This window comes from Oncorhynchus tshawytscha, linkage group LG11 (assembly GCF_018296145.1).
Source record: "Oncorhynchus tshawytscha isolate Ot180627B linkage group LG11, Otsh_v2.0, whole genome shotgun sequence".
Taxonomy (NCBI): domain Eukaryota; kingdom Metazoa; phylum Chordata; class Actinopteri; order Salmoniformes; family Salmonidae; genus Oncorhynchus; species Oncorhynchus tshawytscha.
This window is the reverse complement of record NC_056439.1, coordinates 43,924,660-43,941,759: the sequence shown is the minus strand read 5'-3', so window position 1 is coordinate 43,941,759 and position 17,100 is coordinate 43,924,660. Positions and strand designations below refer to the sequence as shown.

Genomic DNA, 17,100 nt, shown 5'->3' with positions numbered 1-17,100 from the left:
GGACTCCAATCAAGTTGTAGAAACATCTCAAGGATGATCAATGGAAACAGGATGCACTTGAGCTCAATTTCGAGTCTCAAAGCAAAAGGTCTGAATAATTATGTAAATAAGGTATTTCTGTTTTTGTAAACATATCTAAAAACCAGTTTTTGCTTTGTCTTTATGGGGTATTGTGTGTAGATATGCTGAGGATTTTTAAAATACATTTTAGAATACGGCTGTAAAGTAACAAAATGTAGAAAAAAATCAAGGGATCTGAATACTTTTTACATGGGCACTGTATCAGTGAGGATTAAGGTAACATTTGGAGTACAGTGGCATATCCCATCCCTGCATTGATTAATGTTTTCCAATCCATATCTTGCGCCTGCGCCGCAGTGTCTTAACCAGCAATTGCTACATCTATTTTTGGACTTATAAATTGATTATATGCACCTATTGATTCTTGAAGGATATAACTTATAAATGCCTCTTGAGCTGAGTTCAACTGTCGTACACCATCAGAACCCAAAATATGAGCTTAATTTACTCCAATGTCTATAAACAAAGTAAATATAAACAAACACTATATAGCCTCAAAACATGGTTAAAACTATAATTTTGATATCATGAATGGTCAGTCCTTGCATCCATAACTCTGTTTATTTGAGAGTGGTTACATTTCTCCATCCCCATCTCTCAGCTTTTACTGAAACAAACAGGGAGTATGTGTTATTGCTTCTACTGTTGATTGCTGCTTTAGGGTAAGGTTTAGGGTTAGGTTTAGTGTAGGGATGCCTCAAGGATTCTGGATAGCACTATCCAGAAGGATCCTGACTGGAGGAAGGTTACCGGAATGTCACGGAAGGTCCAGATTTCAGACTGACAGGTAGGCTACTCAGTCTCAATAGAGCTGAGTGCAGACTATATGTGATGGAACTGACTCCAGACAAGGTCACCAAATACAGCTTTGGAGTAATCTCCTCAGTTGACATCGGAAGTTTACATACACCTTAGCCAAATACTCAGTTTTTCACAATTCCTGACATTTAATCCTAGAAAAATATTCCCTGTTTTAGGTCACTTAGGATCACCACTTTACTTTAAGAATGTGAAATGTCAGAATAATAGTAGAGAGAATGGTTTATTTTGATTTTATTTCTTTCATCACATTCCCAGTGGGTCAGAAGTTTACATACACTCAATTAGTATTTGGTAGCATTGCCTTTAAATTGTTTAACTTGGATCAAACGTTTCGGGTAGCCTTCTACAAGCTTCCCACAATAAGTTGGGTGAATTTTGGCCCATTCCTCCTGAGAAAGCTGGTGTAATTGAATCAGGTTTGTAGGCCTCCTTGCTAGCACACGCTTTTTCAGTTCTGCCCACACATTTTCTATAGGATTGAGGTCAGGGCTTTGTGATGGCCACTCCAATACCTTGACTTTGTTGTCCTTAAAGCCATTTTGCCACAACTTTGGAAGTATGCTTTGGGTCATTGTCCATTTGGAAGACCCATTTGCGACCAAGCTTTAACTTCCTGACTGATGTCTTGAGATATTGCTTCAATATATCCACTTAATTTTACTCTTCATGACGCCATCTATTTTGTGAAGTGCACCAGTCTCTCCTGCAGCAAAGCACCCCCACAACATGATGCTACCACCCCCGTGCTTCACGGTTGAGATGGTGTTCTTCAGCTTGCAAGCCCTCCCCCTTTTTCCTCCAAACATAACGATGGTCATTATGGCCAACAGTTCTATGTTTGTTCATCACGCCAGAGGACATTTTTTCAAAAAGTATGATCCTTGTCCCATGTGCAGTTGCAAACCGTAGTATGGCTTTTTTTATGGCGGTTTTAGAGCAGTGGCTTCTTCCTTGCTGAGTGGCCTTTCAGGTTATATCGATATAGGACTCGTTTTACTGTGGATATAAACTCAGCAAAAAAAAAAAAAGTCCTCTCACTGTCAACTGCATTTATTTTCTGCAAACTTAACATGTGTAAATATTTGTATGAACATAAGATTCAGCAACTGAGACATACACTGAACAAGTTCCACAGACATGTGACTAATATAAATGGAATAATATGTCCCTGAACAAAGGGAGGTCAAAATCAAAAGTAACAGTCAGTGTCTGGTGTGACCACCAGCTCATTAAGTACTGCAGTGCATATCCTCGTCATGGACTGCACCAGATTTGCCAATTCTTGCTGTGAGATGTTACCCCTCTCATCCACCAAGGCACCTGCAAGTTCCTGGACATTTCTGGAGGGAATGGCCCTAGCCCTCACCCTCCGTTCCAACAGGTCCCAGACGTGCTCAATGGGATTGAGATCCGGCCTCTTCGCTGGCCAATGCAGAACAATTGTAGGCCTGCCTTACAACAGGCCTACAAGCCCTCAGTCCAGCTTCTCTCAGCCTATTGCGGACAGTCTGAGCACTGTTGGAGGGATTGTGCGTTCCTGGTGTAACTCGGGCAGTTGTTGCCATCCTGTACCTGTCCAGCAGGTGTGATGTTTTGATGTACCGATCATTTGCGGGTGTTGTTACAAGTGGTCTGCCAATGCGAGGACGATCAGCTGTTCGTCCTGTCTCACTGTAGCGCTGTCTTAGGCATCTCACAGTACAGACATTGCAATTTATTGCCCTGGCCACATCTGCAGTCCTCATGCCTCCTTGCAGCATGCCTACGGCACGTTCACACAGATGAGCAGGGACCCTGGGCATCTTTATTTTGGTGTTTTTTAGAGTCAGTAGAAAGGCCTCTTTAGTGTCATAAGTGTTCATAACTTTGAACTTAATTGAAGTTATTTGTATTTTTATGAATGATCTTTGAAAGACAGGGTCCTGAAAAAGGGCCCTTTCCTTTTTTGCTGAGTTTAGATACTGTTGTACATGTTTCCTCCAGCATCTTCACAATATCCTTTGCTGTTGTTCTGGGATTGATTTGCACTTTTTGCACCAAAGTACGTTCATCTCTAGGATACAGAACGCGTCTCCTTCCTGAGCGGTATGACGTCTGCATGGTCCCATGGTGTTTATATTTGCGTACTATTGTTTGTGTAGATTAACGTGGTACCTTCAGGCATTTGAAAATTGCTCCCAAGGATGAACCAGATATATGGTCTACAATTTTTTTTCTGAGGTCTTGGCTGATTTCTTTTGTTTTTCCCATGATGTCAAGCAAAGAGGCACTGAGTTTGAAGGTAGGCCTTGAAATACATCAACAGGTACACCTCCAAATGACTCACATTATGTCAATTAGCCTATCAGAAGCTTCTTTCTGGAATTTTCCAAGCTGTTTAAAGGCACAGTCAACTTAATGTATGTACATTTCTGACCCACTGGAATTGTCATACAGTGAATTATAAGTGAAATAATCTATCTGTAAACAATTGTTGGAATAATTACTTGTGTCATGCACAAAGTAGATGTCCTAACCGATTTGCCAAAACTATAGTTTGTTAACAAGAAATTTGTGGAATGGTTGACTCCAACCTAAGTGTATGTAAACTTCCGACTTGAACTGTACCTAGTTTCTATTTCTCCTTGAAGTCTTGAACGTTGATACTATTATCCATTTAACTTCTAGAATCCAGGCAAAGGTTTATCATTGTTTAATTCGAGATTGTCTCAACAACACTATTTTAAAGATTCAACAGGGCATCTAAAATGAAATCATATTGTAAACCAAACACAAATTCAGTACAATGTTGTATACGCATGGCACAGTTCTTTGATAAAGCACAGTATGAGTTGTCCCTTAAGCTATGAATAATGAACACAGAGATGATGAATTATGCATCCCATTGACCAGGAGAGTGTCTGGCAAAAACCAATTAGCTGCTGTTGTAGTGGTGAAATCTCTGGTTACCTCTGCAGTAAACAATTTGGACAGCACTGACTGAGGGGAGGGAAACATTGCCAGGTTATTCGGGTGGAAACAGTCATAACCATGTCCATGGGTGATGCTTTGTGGAAAAACTCCCACCTATTAATGTAATTATGGATTCCATCCACATGCGGTCATTTAAAAAATTTAATCAAAAGTCTGCAAGAAGTTTAACAGTTAAGATTGCATACGTTTGTAATCTATAATGCAATTCAAACTGGTAGGCTATTTGGTCAGACATTTTGTGATTTCAGGCAGATAGTCCTACTGCTACATCTGATTGGTGAAATGTAGTATTCAGTTAACACTTTGGTTTATCTGAAAGACCAAAGTAATAGCAATGACCACATTTGACCTCATTATGAACTGAACACACATGAGTGTTTCAAGTGCCTACAGAAGTTGAGGGCCCAATGTGCCATCATGGCATGGTTTATATTATGGTGAAATTATCTGTCACACATCGTTTCTTCTCACCTTTAAATGTCATTGAGCATTTTCAAGAATAACTTTAGAAATGAATTTAAGATTAACTAAATGAATAGATAGGATGAATACTGAAGCATAGGCTTGTTGTGCTTGATGGGGTCCCTTTTGCGGGATCCTACTTGATATACTGTATCATTGTATGTGGCCCATGGGTCACCAAGCATTTCTGGAGAACGCGCGCTTTCCCCCCACAGGTTTCCTTGGAAACACATCCAACAACATAAATTAGATTGGTGGTAGCCACAAGGCTAGACAGCTCTGAAAACAGAAACAACTCGGTTAACGAGGAACAACAGCACGTTTGTTGACCAGAAACATCTGTAACGAAGGATAGGCTTCTTGATAGGATGCGCACCCAAGTGGACGTCTGTCTCATCTTCAGATATCTATTTCTTTGCGAGAAAAATCTAATTCTCTAGCTAACGTTAGCTGGCTAACTACTAGCTAACTCTTGCCATTTTGACCTCGGTTCTGGAACGTTGTCTGCCACGGTTGTGATCACATTAACATGTCTGGGACTTCAGGTAGAGCGGTGCTCCCTCAACCTCCAACAAAAACTATTGTTGTCTACAGGAATGGGGATGCTTTTTTCCCTGGACGAAAGTTTGTTATAAATCAACGACAGATGTCAACGTTTGACAGCTTTTTGTGCTCTGTCACGCGTGGGGTTGAGGCTCCTTTTGGAGCGGTCCGAAATGTTTACACTCCAAGGGAAGGGCACAAAATCCATGACCTCGTCAACTTGCAGCACGGGGAGAGATATGTTGCAGCCGGAGGAGAGCGTTTCAAAAAGCTTGAGTAGGTACACTGTAATTAGCCGGGAATTATAAGACTGATGTTATTGTTAGACAGCCTTGTTGTTGTTGCTGGTGCAGCCAGCCATAAATAATCATGTTTAATGACTAGCTAAACCAAAATGCATGTAATTTGTAATGTAATCTACAGTTTTTCATTCTAGTTATTACCATATAACAACGAAGAAACCACAGAAAAAGAAGAATGAACAGGTAAGGCCACTAACTATACCCTCATCTTTTTGTTTTGTTAAATGTTTTATCACAAAGCTTTTTGAAAATCATCCATGTGTATGTTTGTTGTAAATTACTAATTAGCCTAATTGCTTTCGACTTTAACTGAACAATGGAATTGATATCTGATACCATATAGGCCACACCATTTCTTTGTCAGTAAAGGAATGCATGAGCACCTCTGAAAGATAGGCCTAGGCTATCAATGTTACACTCACACAATCATTTTACAGGATTGCAAGATTCTCGGTAATAACCATGTAATACAATAACCATTTTTATTTTTGTTGTTTGAAATTACAGATCCGACCTGTAGTTCACAGTAGAATAGTTGTTTCTGCTCGCTGGAGGAAAATAATAAACGAGTCATGCACTATCAAGTGAGTTTGTGTTTTCAAGTGTCCTACAATCATATTGTGCTGTTTGCAATGGGATGTAGGGAATACAAAATAGGCATTAACTCTTTTCACTTGTCTTATCATTCTATAATTGCCAAAACTAAGTAGGCCGAAATGTTTCTTGTCACATTATACTTAAGGAGATGTTATTTATTCTACTTTGTTAGATTCAATTGATTTATGTAGGCTAGTCCTACAACATTTCTGATGTTGAAAATGTCAATGATCATAACCATGTTAAAATCGCAAGCCCATAAAATGGTACTGAGTTTCATGTGTTTTTGTATTTTGTAGTGTTTTTACCAATGGAGATGTGTTGGTTCCTCCAGCTCGGATACTGATACCAAAGTATACTCTCACAAACTGGGAAAGTGTCTTGGCCATGGTGACCGAGAGGGTACATCTGCGCACTGGTGCTGTGTACAGGTAGGAAATAACTAATAATAGCTCTTTATGTTATAGATCATAATGTTTTTTAATTAAATGAAAAGTCATCCAACTTGTAACATTGACCTCATTTATGATTTACATTTAAATATTGAAAGGGCACACACCTAATATGTTGTGAAATCTGTTATGAATGTATTGTAATGTTTTTAAAATGTATAACTTGCCTTAATTTTTCTGGACACCAGAAAGAGTAGATGCTGCTTTGCGATCCATAACAAATACATGTTAATGATAATTTTTCTATGATAACTAGACTGTGCACATTAGATGGGACTACTTTACTTGGGCCAGAGGAGCTAGAGAACAACCAGTACTATGTTGCTGTGGGAGCTGAGAAGTTCCGCTTCTCGCCATACTTCCAGTGGGTCCCCAGCAGAGGAATCATCCGGGAGAACAGTCATCATGCGTAAGAAAAACGATGTATTCCTCTCCAGAAAAAGAAAGAATTCAAGTTTATGGAAGTTTATGTTCTGTTGGTTTCATTCAGATTATGGTGTTCTTCTTACTAATTAATAGATTTTCCTTAGAGTCAACAATGACAGTCTCCCAGTCCCTGTTCCCACAAGGAAAGGCAAACATGCAAAAGTAAGTAGGCCTACTGTGCAGCAAAAGTATACTAGTATACACCACATATAGTAGATGCTTGTATTAACCTCCCCCCATGAAATCATTAGATTCAGTCCAGGAGAAGCGAGAAAGAAAGACCTCCAGTAAAGAGTTCCATTTGAAAAATATCATGTTTTATCACCCTGAAGTAGGAAACAGCTGTGATCACAGTTTATCCTGCAATTTTTATTTCAAGGACATACTGTACAGTGTGACTGGAAATTGTCTTCACGCTTAGAACAGTGAACAATGTAAACGTTTTCTGTTGCGTACAGCATTTCAATTAAGATTTCCAGCGTGTGTTGTTCATGAGCCTTGCCGTGTGGGGGAGGCATTGAGTTACCATTGCCTTCCACTTTGATAGGTAACAGAACGAGCCTGGCCGTTTGATCAAGTAACAGCGAGTCTCATAGACTGAACATATTAACCAATGGACCATGCTGACAAAAAAATCGAAAAAAATGGAATTCCTCTAGAACCAGGACAATTTGTGTGCTGATTAGTAGACGTTGAAACGCATTGCAGTGATATGAGAAATGCACAGGGCCCAAGATGAGTGCCACGTACATACAAACAAGTGAAGAAGAAGAGAACATGCACACTCAGCAGACAGTTCGAGATCAGGCTATACGGGGAGATATCTGACAACTGATTTTTCTAACTACGAAAGGTGACAGTAACAGCATGGCATGTGTACATTTTTTCTGATATAGAAAAAGCTCAATTTATTTTAAAGATACACTATGCAGAAATCGCTCTCCCATTTCCTGGTTGCAATTTTTTAAATAGTTTGCCTAATTTCCGTTTATATGATAAAACAAGTAAGTATAGTGTGGAGAATCATTGTACCATCTGAACCGCTGTGAAATATATTTTCTATAACCAAAAATATTGTATTTTCAGCTGTTTGAAGCTGGTGTACAAAACCGACAGTAAAAGACTCAAAAACTAAACTTAAAAATGGAATGCATAGAAATAGCTCACAGAACAGCTGTACCACTTCTTGAACTTGCTTTCAATGAGAATGACAGATCTAGAAGTCACATTTCTATGTGAATTTTGTCAGGTCTCCCAAAAAGTCAGGTCAGGTATCCCATATTGCAGCTTTAACACTTGAAGTGCTGTCTTGTTTTCAAACTATAATAATGCTTTATCAATGGGATTGAAATGGCAAGAAAAAAAAAGGTCAGTAACAGGAGAAATGTGAATTGAGTTACCAGAGCTCCTTTTGCTTTTGGAAACAACATAAGTGGTCCTGCATAATTGTGTCAATTTATGTATTTTTCCCCCAATTGGTAGTTACAGTCTTGTCCCATCGCTGCAACTTCCGTACGGACTCGGAAGAGGCGAAGGTCGAGATCCATGTGTCCTCCGGAACACGACCCAACCAAGCCGCACTTCTTCTTGACACACTGCTCACTTAACCTGGAAGCCAGCCGCACCAATGTGTCGGAGATGACACCGTACACCTGGCGACCGAGGCAGCGTGCATATGCCCGGCCCGCCACAGGAGTTGCTAGAGCGCGATGGGACAAGAATATCCCAGCCGGCCAAACCCTCCCATAATTGTGCGCTGCTTCATGGGTCTCCCAGTCGTGACCGGCTGCGACACAGCCTGGAATCGAACCCGGATCTGTAGTGACACCTCAAGCACCCTGATGCAGTGCTTTAGACTGCTGCACCACTCGGGAGGCCGTGTGTCAGTTTTTCAATGCAGGATGGAATCCACAAAGAGCAGTTTGCACTGTTCATTCCACCAACCAGTGTAATTCTGTTGTTATTATCTGCCATATTTCATTGACCTACACAGAGGGAGAATGTCCTTTTATTATACACCAGAAGGGGGAAGCAGAGACACTGTTATGTCCTCTCTATCCCTCAGCCAGGGTTGTCACCAGTTACCAAAGCCACAAAGTCAAAATTGTCTATTGAAAAATTTCATGAATACTTTTTGGTCTTAATTTAAGGTTCGGCATAAGGTTGTCAGTGTGGTTACGGTTAATTTTAAGAAGTTACATTTTAGAAATAGTCAGGGTTTAGCCATAATTATGACTTTGTGTTTGTGGTAACTAGTGACGACCATCAGCCAGTTCATCCATTATTACTCATTGACTGGAAACGCTACCATACTTTTATGCTCCCTCATCACCTTACCCCTCATGAATTCGTAAATATGATTTGACCAGTTAATGAGGACGTTTCAGAAACAAGATTAATGGCAGAGAAATTGTCCACTGTAGTTAGATCTGTCAGCTGTTTAGCTTACTGATACACATACGTTTATAGGTTTTGTGTTCCTCATTCATTTTGGTTTGACCTCACAAAGCGACAAGAGACCTGATTTGAAATGCCTGTAAAATCTCTGTAACATCCGTTGTAGGCTGGTGTAAAATGTAACCTTTCTCGGGGCTCTGCAACCTTGCTTTGTGAGCATGGAGCATGGTGTCTGTCTGCGCCAGCAGAGCGTCTCGGTCATTTAGTACTGTACAGGGGCAGAGTAGTTACTGAAGTCTGCACTGAAGACTCTGCTTGCATCATGTGGCATTGGCAGTACAGTGTGTCCCCGTTGGCAGCCTAGATGCTGAGCTAGTTGTCTATGTGTGAAGATGACCAGAAAACAGGATTGGTTGGAAAAATGTATTTCCTGCATTGAGGTCCATTGAGCACAGTAACATAAGTGACGTCACACCGGCGCCAGTAGACGCAGTCACCTGGCCATATGAGAAGAACTCAGCGGACTACTCAGGGAGAGAGGAGCTAGAGTGCTCCCCTGACATCATCAGGTGACATCATCACCCCTTTCCAACTGTATCATTCCCATCCCATGTGACCTGATTCAGAGGAAGTGGTGATGCCCAGTGGGAAGCGTTACACCCTAGTTGCCTGCTGTTAATTTGTCTTCCCACTGAGGACCAGCCACTGGGAGTGGCTCTGGCTCTGATCCTATACGGTGGTTGGAGGTTGGCTGCTGCTGGCACTCTCTCATGCCAGCCCCCGCTATCATATCGTACTGTCCTCCCGTTGACTCCTACACTCTGCTTTTTGAGAGGGCCAGAGATTACACGCCAGCCGCCCTCTTGGGTCCTACTCAACATTGATTCCACACGACTCAGGTCTCGGCGGGGCCAGATAGACACTGTCGCCCCACAGGACATAGAAGATGTGTAATGCCAGCGGAAAAAGAAGCAGCAGCAATGACTTCAGCAGCTTTTTACATGGCTGAATTTTGCAGTTGTACTGTACTGTACTCCCAGAGCTCTTAACTGCACTGGAGTGCCCCTCCTCTCTCTCCTTGAGAAGGGCTCTTTTTTCTGCTGATTTAAAGAATTAGCATTTTTCTCCACAAGGCTTTAAAGATAAAAGTGTTTACCTTTTTTTATATTTCAGATGGGTTGTAAGATTTGGTTGTGGTCTTTTCAATACAAGCTACAGTACATCACTCTTTGAACTTTCCTGCAGCAGTCTTCTCATGTTGTTTTATTTTTGTCTCTAGCCCACCAACAGCTGTATAAATTCAAAACAACATCAACACAAACTTGGCCTCTGCATTAAAGAAAGCAAACAAGTAGAAAAAACACAGCCGCGCTATTCCCCAAACCACATGTTAACGGGATGGCAAACACCATTGCCCGGAGTGTGTTGTTGTGTGGAAGCTTGAGCTCAGTACACTGGCCCTCCAACCAGCCTTGGGATCAGGCTGAACAAAAATAAATCTGAAAAAAGGATGTCTGCTCTTCCTTTTCCTTTCAGAGGGAGACAGAGCTCACCTTGCTACCTACAAAGAGTCTGAGCAGCCTACTGTCTCAAGCATCACTCTGAACTCAGCTTCCCACTCACACCCCCCCCCTTTCTCTCCTCTGTCTCTCTCCCTCCCCCCGTACTTCCCTCCCTCTCCTCTCCCACCCAGCTCCCCAGCCCTTTTTTTTAATCAATAACCGTCTGCCGTCTTCTCTAAGAATAAGTTATTCCCTGCAACTCCCTTTCCCTTTAAGCTTGTTGGGATTTTCATTGTTTGATCTGGCTTGATAAATAAGATGAATGCCGTTAGAAATTCATGGCTGCCCTGTTTCATCAATAAATTATTAGTTTGCTGTGCTCCCCAGTGATTGATAGGTTCTGCATGGGATGTATTGGAACCAAATGAATTCAATACAGTGGGAGTCACTGGGGAGCCACAAAGCATATCAGCTCATGAAACATTGAGGTCAATGGAAAATGTAAAAAACAAAGAGGGGAAGAAAGGAAAGGGGGTACAAGTTTTGTACTAAAGCACATTAGACGTGTAACACAACATGTTTTAGCCTTTGAAAATAACAAGAAATAGATACATCTCAGTGAGAGAAAAAAACTTCTGTGGACTTCGGTTCAGATTCGATCCATGGTCTTTGCTTTGTGTAGTTTGCTCACACAGGCTCTGGAGATGACCTTGAGCACACAGCCAGGGGCCATCCCAAGAACGCCACAGAGTCTTACTTCTACGCCAAGCCAGAGAAAGAGAGAGAGACAGCCAAACAACAGAGGCAGGTGTCCAGACTCCCACTTCTTTACACAACAGGCGGTAAGTAGAGCATTTCCTATAGAAATGTCTTCCAATGTTTCATGTGTGTATCACTGTTTCGCTACGCTCCCCCTCTCTGTTCCTCGCTCTCTGTGATATCAATTGAACCTGTTGTTTTTGTTGAAGGGAAGATTTTCTTAGCACTCGGTGTGTGCATGTGTGGATACAGAGAAAGCAGAGGCATGTGGAAGTGTGAAGAGCTTTCTTTGAATTCCCAACCTGCTCTCCAAAATCGACTTCGTACATCAGGGGAACAGAACAGGTTTTCAGCCTTAGGAAGAATGTAACTCTTTACGCTGTGAATATTAAACCGAACCAAACTTCAAACACCATCCAGTGCTCTAAATCATAGATTCATTCAATCAGGCCATTTAGTTGAAAATGGATCCAGAAAAGCCTTGTTAACTATGCTAGGAAAACAAAATGCTTCGTATTTTCTCTTGATGGGGGAATCAAAACAATCATAAGTTATTCATCACAATAATATAGCGGAGAGATCATAAAGCTGACAAAATCCTCTGTTAGATTGATGGTATTTAGCATTGCGGCAATTACACAGTTTGATTGTGATACGTAAGCTATACGATACATAGTAATTGCACCAGTGGCCTTAGACGCTCAACTGTTCAATAGTTATTATGCCGGTGTCTCTTTACAGTGTCCGGACCAGAGATATACCATGACATCATACAATGAGTAATTGCCACCGTTTTAGCATCCTGCCATCATTTCACATCACACATTACAGCTGAGCCAGCAGTATCCTATGTGATGGAGTTGAATTTCCTTTCCTCCAATCACGTTGGGACAGCGCATTAGCGCCTGACTGGCTGTCTACATCCCCTGCAGACCTGGTTATGAGAGAGCTCCTCTCACAAGTCTCTGGCCACTTTTTGGACACTTGATCATCCCCTGGGGGCAAGAACCCTCCTCCTCATTAACTCATTACTAATGGTTGAATAAAATCCATAGGCTTCCTCTTAACTACATCAATCTGGCCTCACACACAAAAGCATGCATGCATGCAAACACACACACATCACTCTTACCGCACAGGGACAATCAGGGCCTATCAGGCAGTGGCTCGGAGCACTGTTGGCAAGCATTCGCTGTCAATCGCAAGAGAGGAGGCAAAGCTTTCGGCAGCAGATTTTCATCACTGGCTTTTTTTCTGAACTTGATATGGAAGGATTGATCCCCGCTGCACTCTGTGAAATCCAACACCGTCACACCGTGCAACATGCTTCAATTTGGTGACGTCCTACTGTAGTTGGTGGCAACACACAGTTACTGAACAAAGTTCAAATGGCTCTTGGTCCATATGTTATTTTAAACACAGACACAATTATATTTATTTACTACCAAAGGACAGTGTGGTGTGCATTACTCAAATGCATCAAGAGTCACTGTCAGAAACTGCTGTAGGAACATATCCTCACACAGGGAGGACAAACTTGTAGCGGAGAAGTCTTGGCTTGCACTCTAAATTAATTAATTTTTTGACAAGATCACTTCTGATGTGAAGGACAAATGGGAAAGAGAAGGAAAAAGAGGAGGTAATTGTGATCAATCACTTTTCTTAGAAGGCAGTGTGTTCCGTGCGAAAGACAAAAGAAGTGAAACTGTGGGAGCAGCTGAGGTCCAGGAAGATGGCAGAGTGATGGTGGACCTGCCAATTGACCAGGTAAAAAACAACCTTCATGATCTGCAATACCTGTTGCATATGGGTATGGCTAGTTGTAACTGACCATCAACAGACGACAAGACCAGTAATACAGATGTATGTTGAGCGGTAATTAGTTAAGAGATGGTTCCCCTTCCTTTCCCTGCCCAGGTTGAGGCCAAGGTAGTCCCGGAGGAAGAGCAGTATGTCCGGAGGAATTCTAGGCCGGCCGGTGAGACCCAGAGTCCCTACAAAGCCTTCCTCCAAAGCTCTGATGCATCCAGGAAGGTCAGTGGACTGGACTGCCACGTGGACAGTGTATGGCATTTTGGAACGAAGGGAATAAATTCATTCATGAATTAATGCATGGAATGGAATTGAAGAGGCAACTCCGGGATGCTGGCCTTCTAGGCAGAGTTGCAAAGAAAAAGCCATATCTCAGACTGGCCAATAAAAAGAAAAGATTCAAATGGGCAAAAGAACACAGACACTGGACGAAGGAACTCTGCCTAGAAGGCCAGCATCCCAGAGTCGCCTCTTCACTGTTGACGTTGAGACGGGTGTTTTGCAGTTACTATTTAAGCTGCCAGTTCAGGACTTTTGAGCCGTTTGTTTCTCAAACTAGACACTCTAATGTACTTGTCCTCTTGCTCAGATGTGCACCGGGGCCTCCTACTCCTCTTTCCATTGGTTAGAGACAGTTTGCGCTGTTCTGTGCAGGTAGTAGTACACAGCATTGTACGAGATCTTAATTTCTTTAGAAAAAATAGGCTGACGAGTTTCAGAAGAAAGAGTCTCTGTTTCTGGCCATTTAGAGCTTGTAATCGAATCCACAAATGCTGATGCTCCAGATACTCAGCTAGTCTAAAGAAGGCCAGTTTTATTGCTTCTTTGATCAGAACAACAGTTTTCAGCTGTGCTAACATAATTGCAAAAAGGGCTTTCTAATGATCAATTAGTCTTTTAAAATGATAAACTTGGATTAGCTAGCACAATGTGCCTTTGGAACACAGGAGTGAGTGATGTTTGCTGATATTGGGCCTCTGTACGCCTATGTAGATATTCCATAAAAAATCTGCCGTTTCCAGCTACAATAGTCATTTACAACATTAGCACTGTATTTCTGATCAATTTGATGTTGTTTTAATGGACCAAAAATGTGTTTTTCTCTCAGAAACAAGGACATTTCTAAGTGACCCCAAACTTTTGAATGGTAGTGTTGATAGGGGTTTAACAAGAGTTTTCTGTGTGTGTCTGTGTTCCAGGCCTCGGCCCCCTCGTCTGGTCGCGGGGAGTCAGGTAGAGGCACTGGTCTGACCAGCTCCAGAGACGGAGGACTAAAGTCGCCGCTGGAAGCTGAGCCACAGGTACACACACAACACACACTGAGCTTATCTCCTGCTTGCAGAATGAACAGAGTGATGCCTACTAGACTGGGAAAATGCAGCGTTGGCCCATCTTATTATATAACTTGTGTTAGTTAGATCCTTGTCCCTCGCATATTCTAGTTATTATGTAGGTCATAAACAAAAGTTAGAGCGCTGTGTTTCTGCACGGATGTGTGGTTTAGTGTCGCATGGTATACCGGTAGCACAGTAATATCACGGTACCAAAACATTATGATACCAACATTTTTAAATGCCGTAGTACCGTTTCATTTGATATACAACCAACTTTTTCAGCCCTACCGATTTAAGAACCTGCTGGCGCCTGTTAGAAAATGTTTATGAAGTCAGTTTTGTTTATTGATTCAGTTTAATTGAAGCAAAAGCCACTAACTAGTCTGTTGTATGAGCAGGTCTAATAATATCCACTTCACTTTCATGCGCACATCACGTGGCAACTGTAATCAACCAGCCCTCACTCACCTGCTTCCCTCAGCATCCCCTACCAGCCCTCACTCACCTGCTTCTCTCAGCATCCCCTACCAGCCCTCACTCACCTGCTTCCCTCAGCATCCCCTACCAGCCCTCACTCACCTGCTTCTCTCAGCATCCCCTACCAGCCCTCACTCACCTGCTTCCCTCAGCATCCCCTACCAGCCCTCACTCACCTGCCCTCAGCATCCAATACCAGCCCTCACTCACCTGCTTCTCTCAGCATCTCCTACCAGCCCTCACTCACCTTCTTCTCTCAGCATCCCCTACCAGCCCTTACTCACCTGCTTCCCTCAGCATCCACTACCAGCCCTCACTCACCTGCTTCCCTCAGCATCCACTACCAGCCCTCACTCACCTGCTTCCCTCAGCATCCACTACCAGCCCTCACTCACCTGCTTCCCTCAGCATCCCCTACCAGCCCTCACTCACCTGCTTCTCTCAGCATCCCCTACCAGCCCTCACTCACCTGCTTCCCTCAGCATCCCCTACCAGCCCTCACTCACCTGCTTCTCTCAGCATCCCCTACCAGCCCTCACTCACCTGCTTCCCTCAGCATCCCCTACCAGCCCTCACTCACCTGCCCTCAGCATCCAATACCAGCCCTCACTCACCTGCTTCTCTCAGCATCTCCTACCAGCCCTCACTCACCTTCTTCTCTCAGCATCCCCTACCAGCCCTTACTCACCTGCTTCCCTCAGCATCCACTACCAGCCCTCACTCACCTGCTTCCCTCAGCATCCACTACCAGCCCTCACTCACCTGCTTCCCTCAGCATCCACTACCAGCCCTCACTCACCTGCTTCCCTCAGCATCCACTACCAGCCCTCACTCACCTGCTTCCCTCAGCATCCACTACCAGCCCTCACTCACCTGCTTCTCTCAGCATCCAATACCAGCCCTCACTCACCTGCTTCTCTCAGCATCTCCTACCAGCCCTCACTCACCTTCTTCTCTCAGCATCCCCTACCAGCCCTTACTCACCTGCTTCCCTCAGCATCCACTACCAGCCCTCACTCACCTGCTTCCCTCAGCATCCACTACCAGCCCTCACTCACCTGCTTCCCTCAGCATCCACTACCAGCCCTCACTCACCTGCTTCCCTCAGCATCCACTACCAGCCCTCACTCACCTGCTTCTCTCAGCATCCACTACCAGCCCTCACTCACCTGCTTCTCTCAGCATCCACTACCAGCCCTCACTCACCTGCTTCTCTCAGCATCCACTACCAGCCCTCACTCACCTGCTTCTCTCAGCATCCCCTCAGAGAGGTTAAAACATGACCCATATTACCTGAGAGGCCTTCTTTTATTTTTATCGGGAGTCGCACGCATTTTATATAATTTCACAAACCATGTCGCAGGCTGTTTAAAACTAATCCTTGGTCGCTAATTATTGGTTGATAACAAACACCATTGTTCAGTCATGATACCTAGCTAGCTAACAACCTGGTAACTTGACAGTAGTTTTAGGCACATTTGATTTACACAGGAAGAAAGGAAAAGGGTCTGCTACTCATGAGATGTGCTTCAAAAGGTAGGATTCATATAGGCCTAATGTAAGACTAAACTATATCAAAATCTATTTATTTCTGCTGCTCCTTCAATTCTGTTTGGTGCCCAACATTTTAAAAGTAGGGAGCAGTGTGTTTGTTTGTGGGAGAGAGAGATTGGTGTGTTTTCATGAGAATGAGGGAGACAGTGTGTCAATGTTAACTGAAGAGTAAAGGTTTCATGCAGTGTTTTCCCCTCACTGACAATGATCTGCAGATCATTATGCATGTATATTCATCCTTCCAATCCTCCTGCCAAATTTTCCTTAGGAAGTTATTTAGTCGTCCAGTTTTTATTGTTATTCTTTTGTTTTTTTATCCTCTGATGTGTACTAAATTTGTTTTGTACTAACCTATGATGAAAATTACAGGCCTCTCTCATCTTTTTAAGTGGGAGAATTTGCACAATTGGTGGCTGACTAAATACTTTTTTGCCCCACTGTAAGTGTGAATTTCAGTGACAGGCTTTTGAAGAGTGTTTAGAAAACATGAGCAAGCGTCCGGGGAACAGGGCGAACAGGATGCTAGGCCACAAAAACAATTTGACCACGGTATTGCGATACTACTCGGTATCGTGACACTTGGCCTGGTATCGTATTGTTTCTAGAA

General features: G+C 42.9%; 1 protein-coding gene across 2 annotated transcripts in view; it reads left to right on the top strand.

The window, feature by feature from the left end:
- Positions 1-4,584: 4,584 nt before the first annotated feature.
- LOC112262334 (doublecortin domain-containing protein 2-like) overlaps positions 4,585-17,100 on the top strand; it is a 76,203-nt gene continuing 63,687 nt past the window's right edge. For both annotated transcript variants that reach the window (XM_042330151.1, XM_024438005.2), the window contains exons 1-10: positions 4,585-5,157; positions 5,318-5,366; positions 5,691-5,767; positions 6,080-6,211; positions 6,489-6,641; positions 6,763-6,820; positions 11,240-11,399; positions 12,983-13,083; positions 13,234-13,350; positions 14,328-14,429. In XM_042330151.1, coding sequence (XP_042186085.1) covers positions 4,868-5,157; positions 5,318-5,366; positions 5,691-5,767; positions 6,080-6,211; positions 6,489-6,641; positions 6,763-6,820; positions 11,240-11,399; positions 12,983-13,083; positions 13,234-13,350; positions 14,328-14,429 — 1,239 coding nt within the window. In that variant the 5' untranslated portion in view covers positions 4,585-4,867. The remainder of the gene's footprint in view (positions 5,158-5,317; positions 5,367-5,690; positions 5,768-6,079; positions 6,212-6,488; positions 6,642-6,762; positions 6,821-11,239; positions 11,400-12,982; positions 13,084-13,233; positions 13,351-14,327; positions 14,430-17,100) is intronic.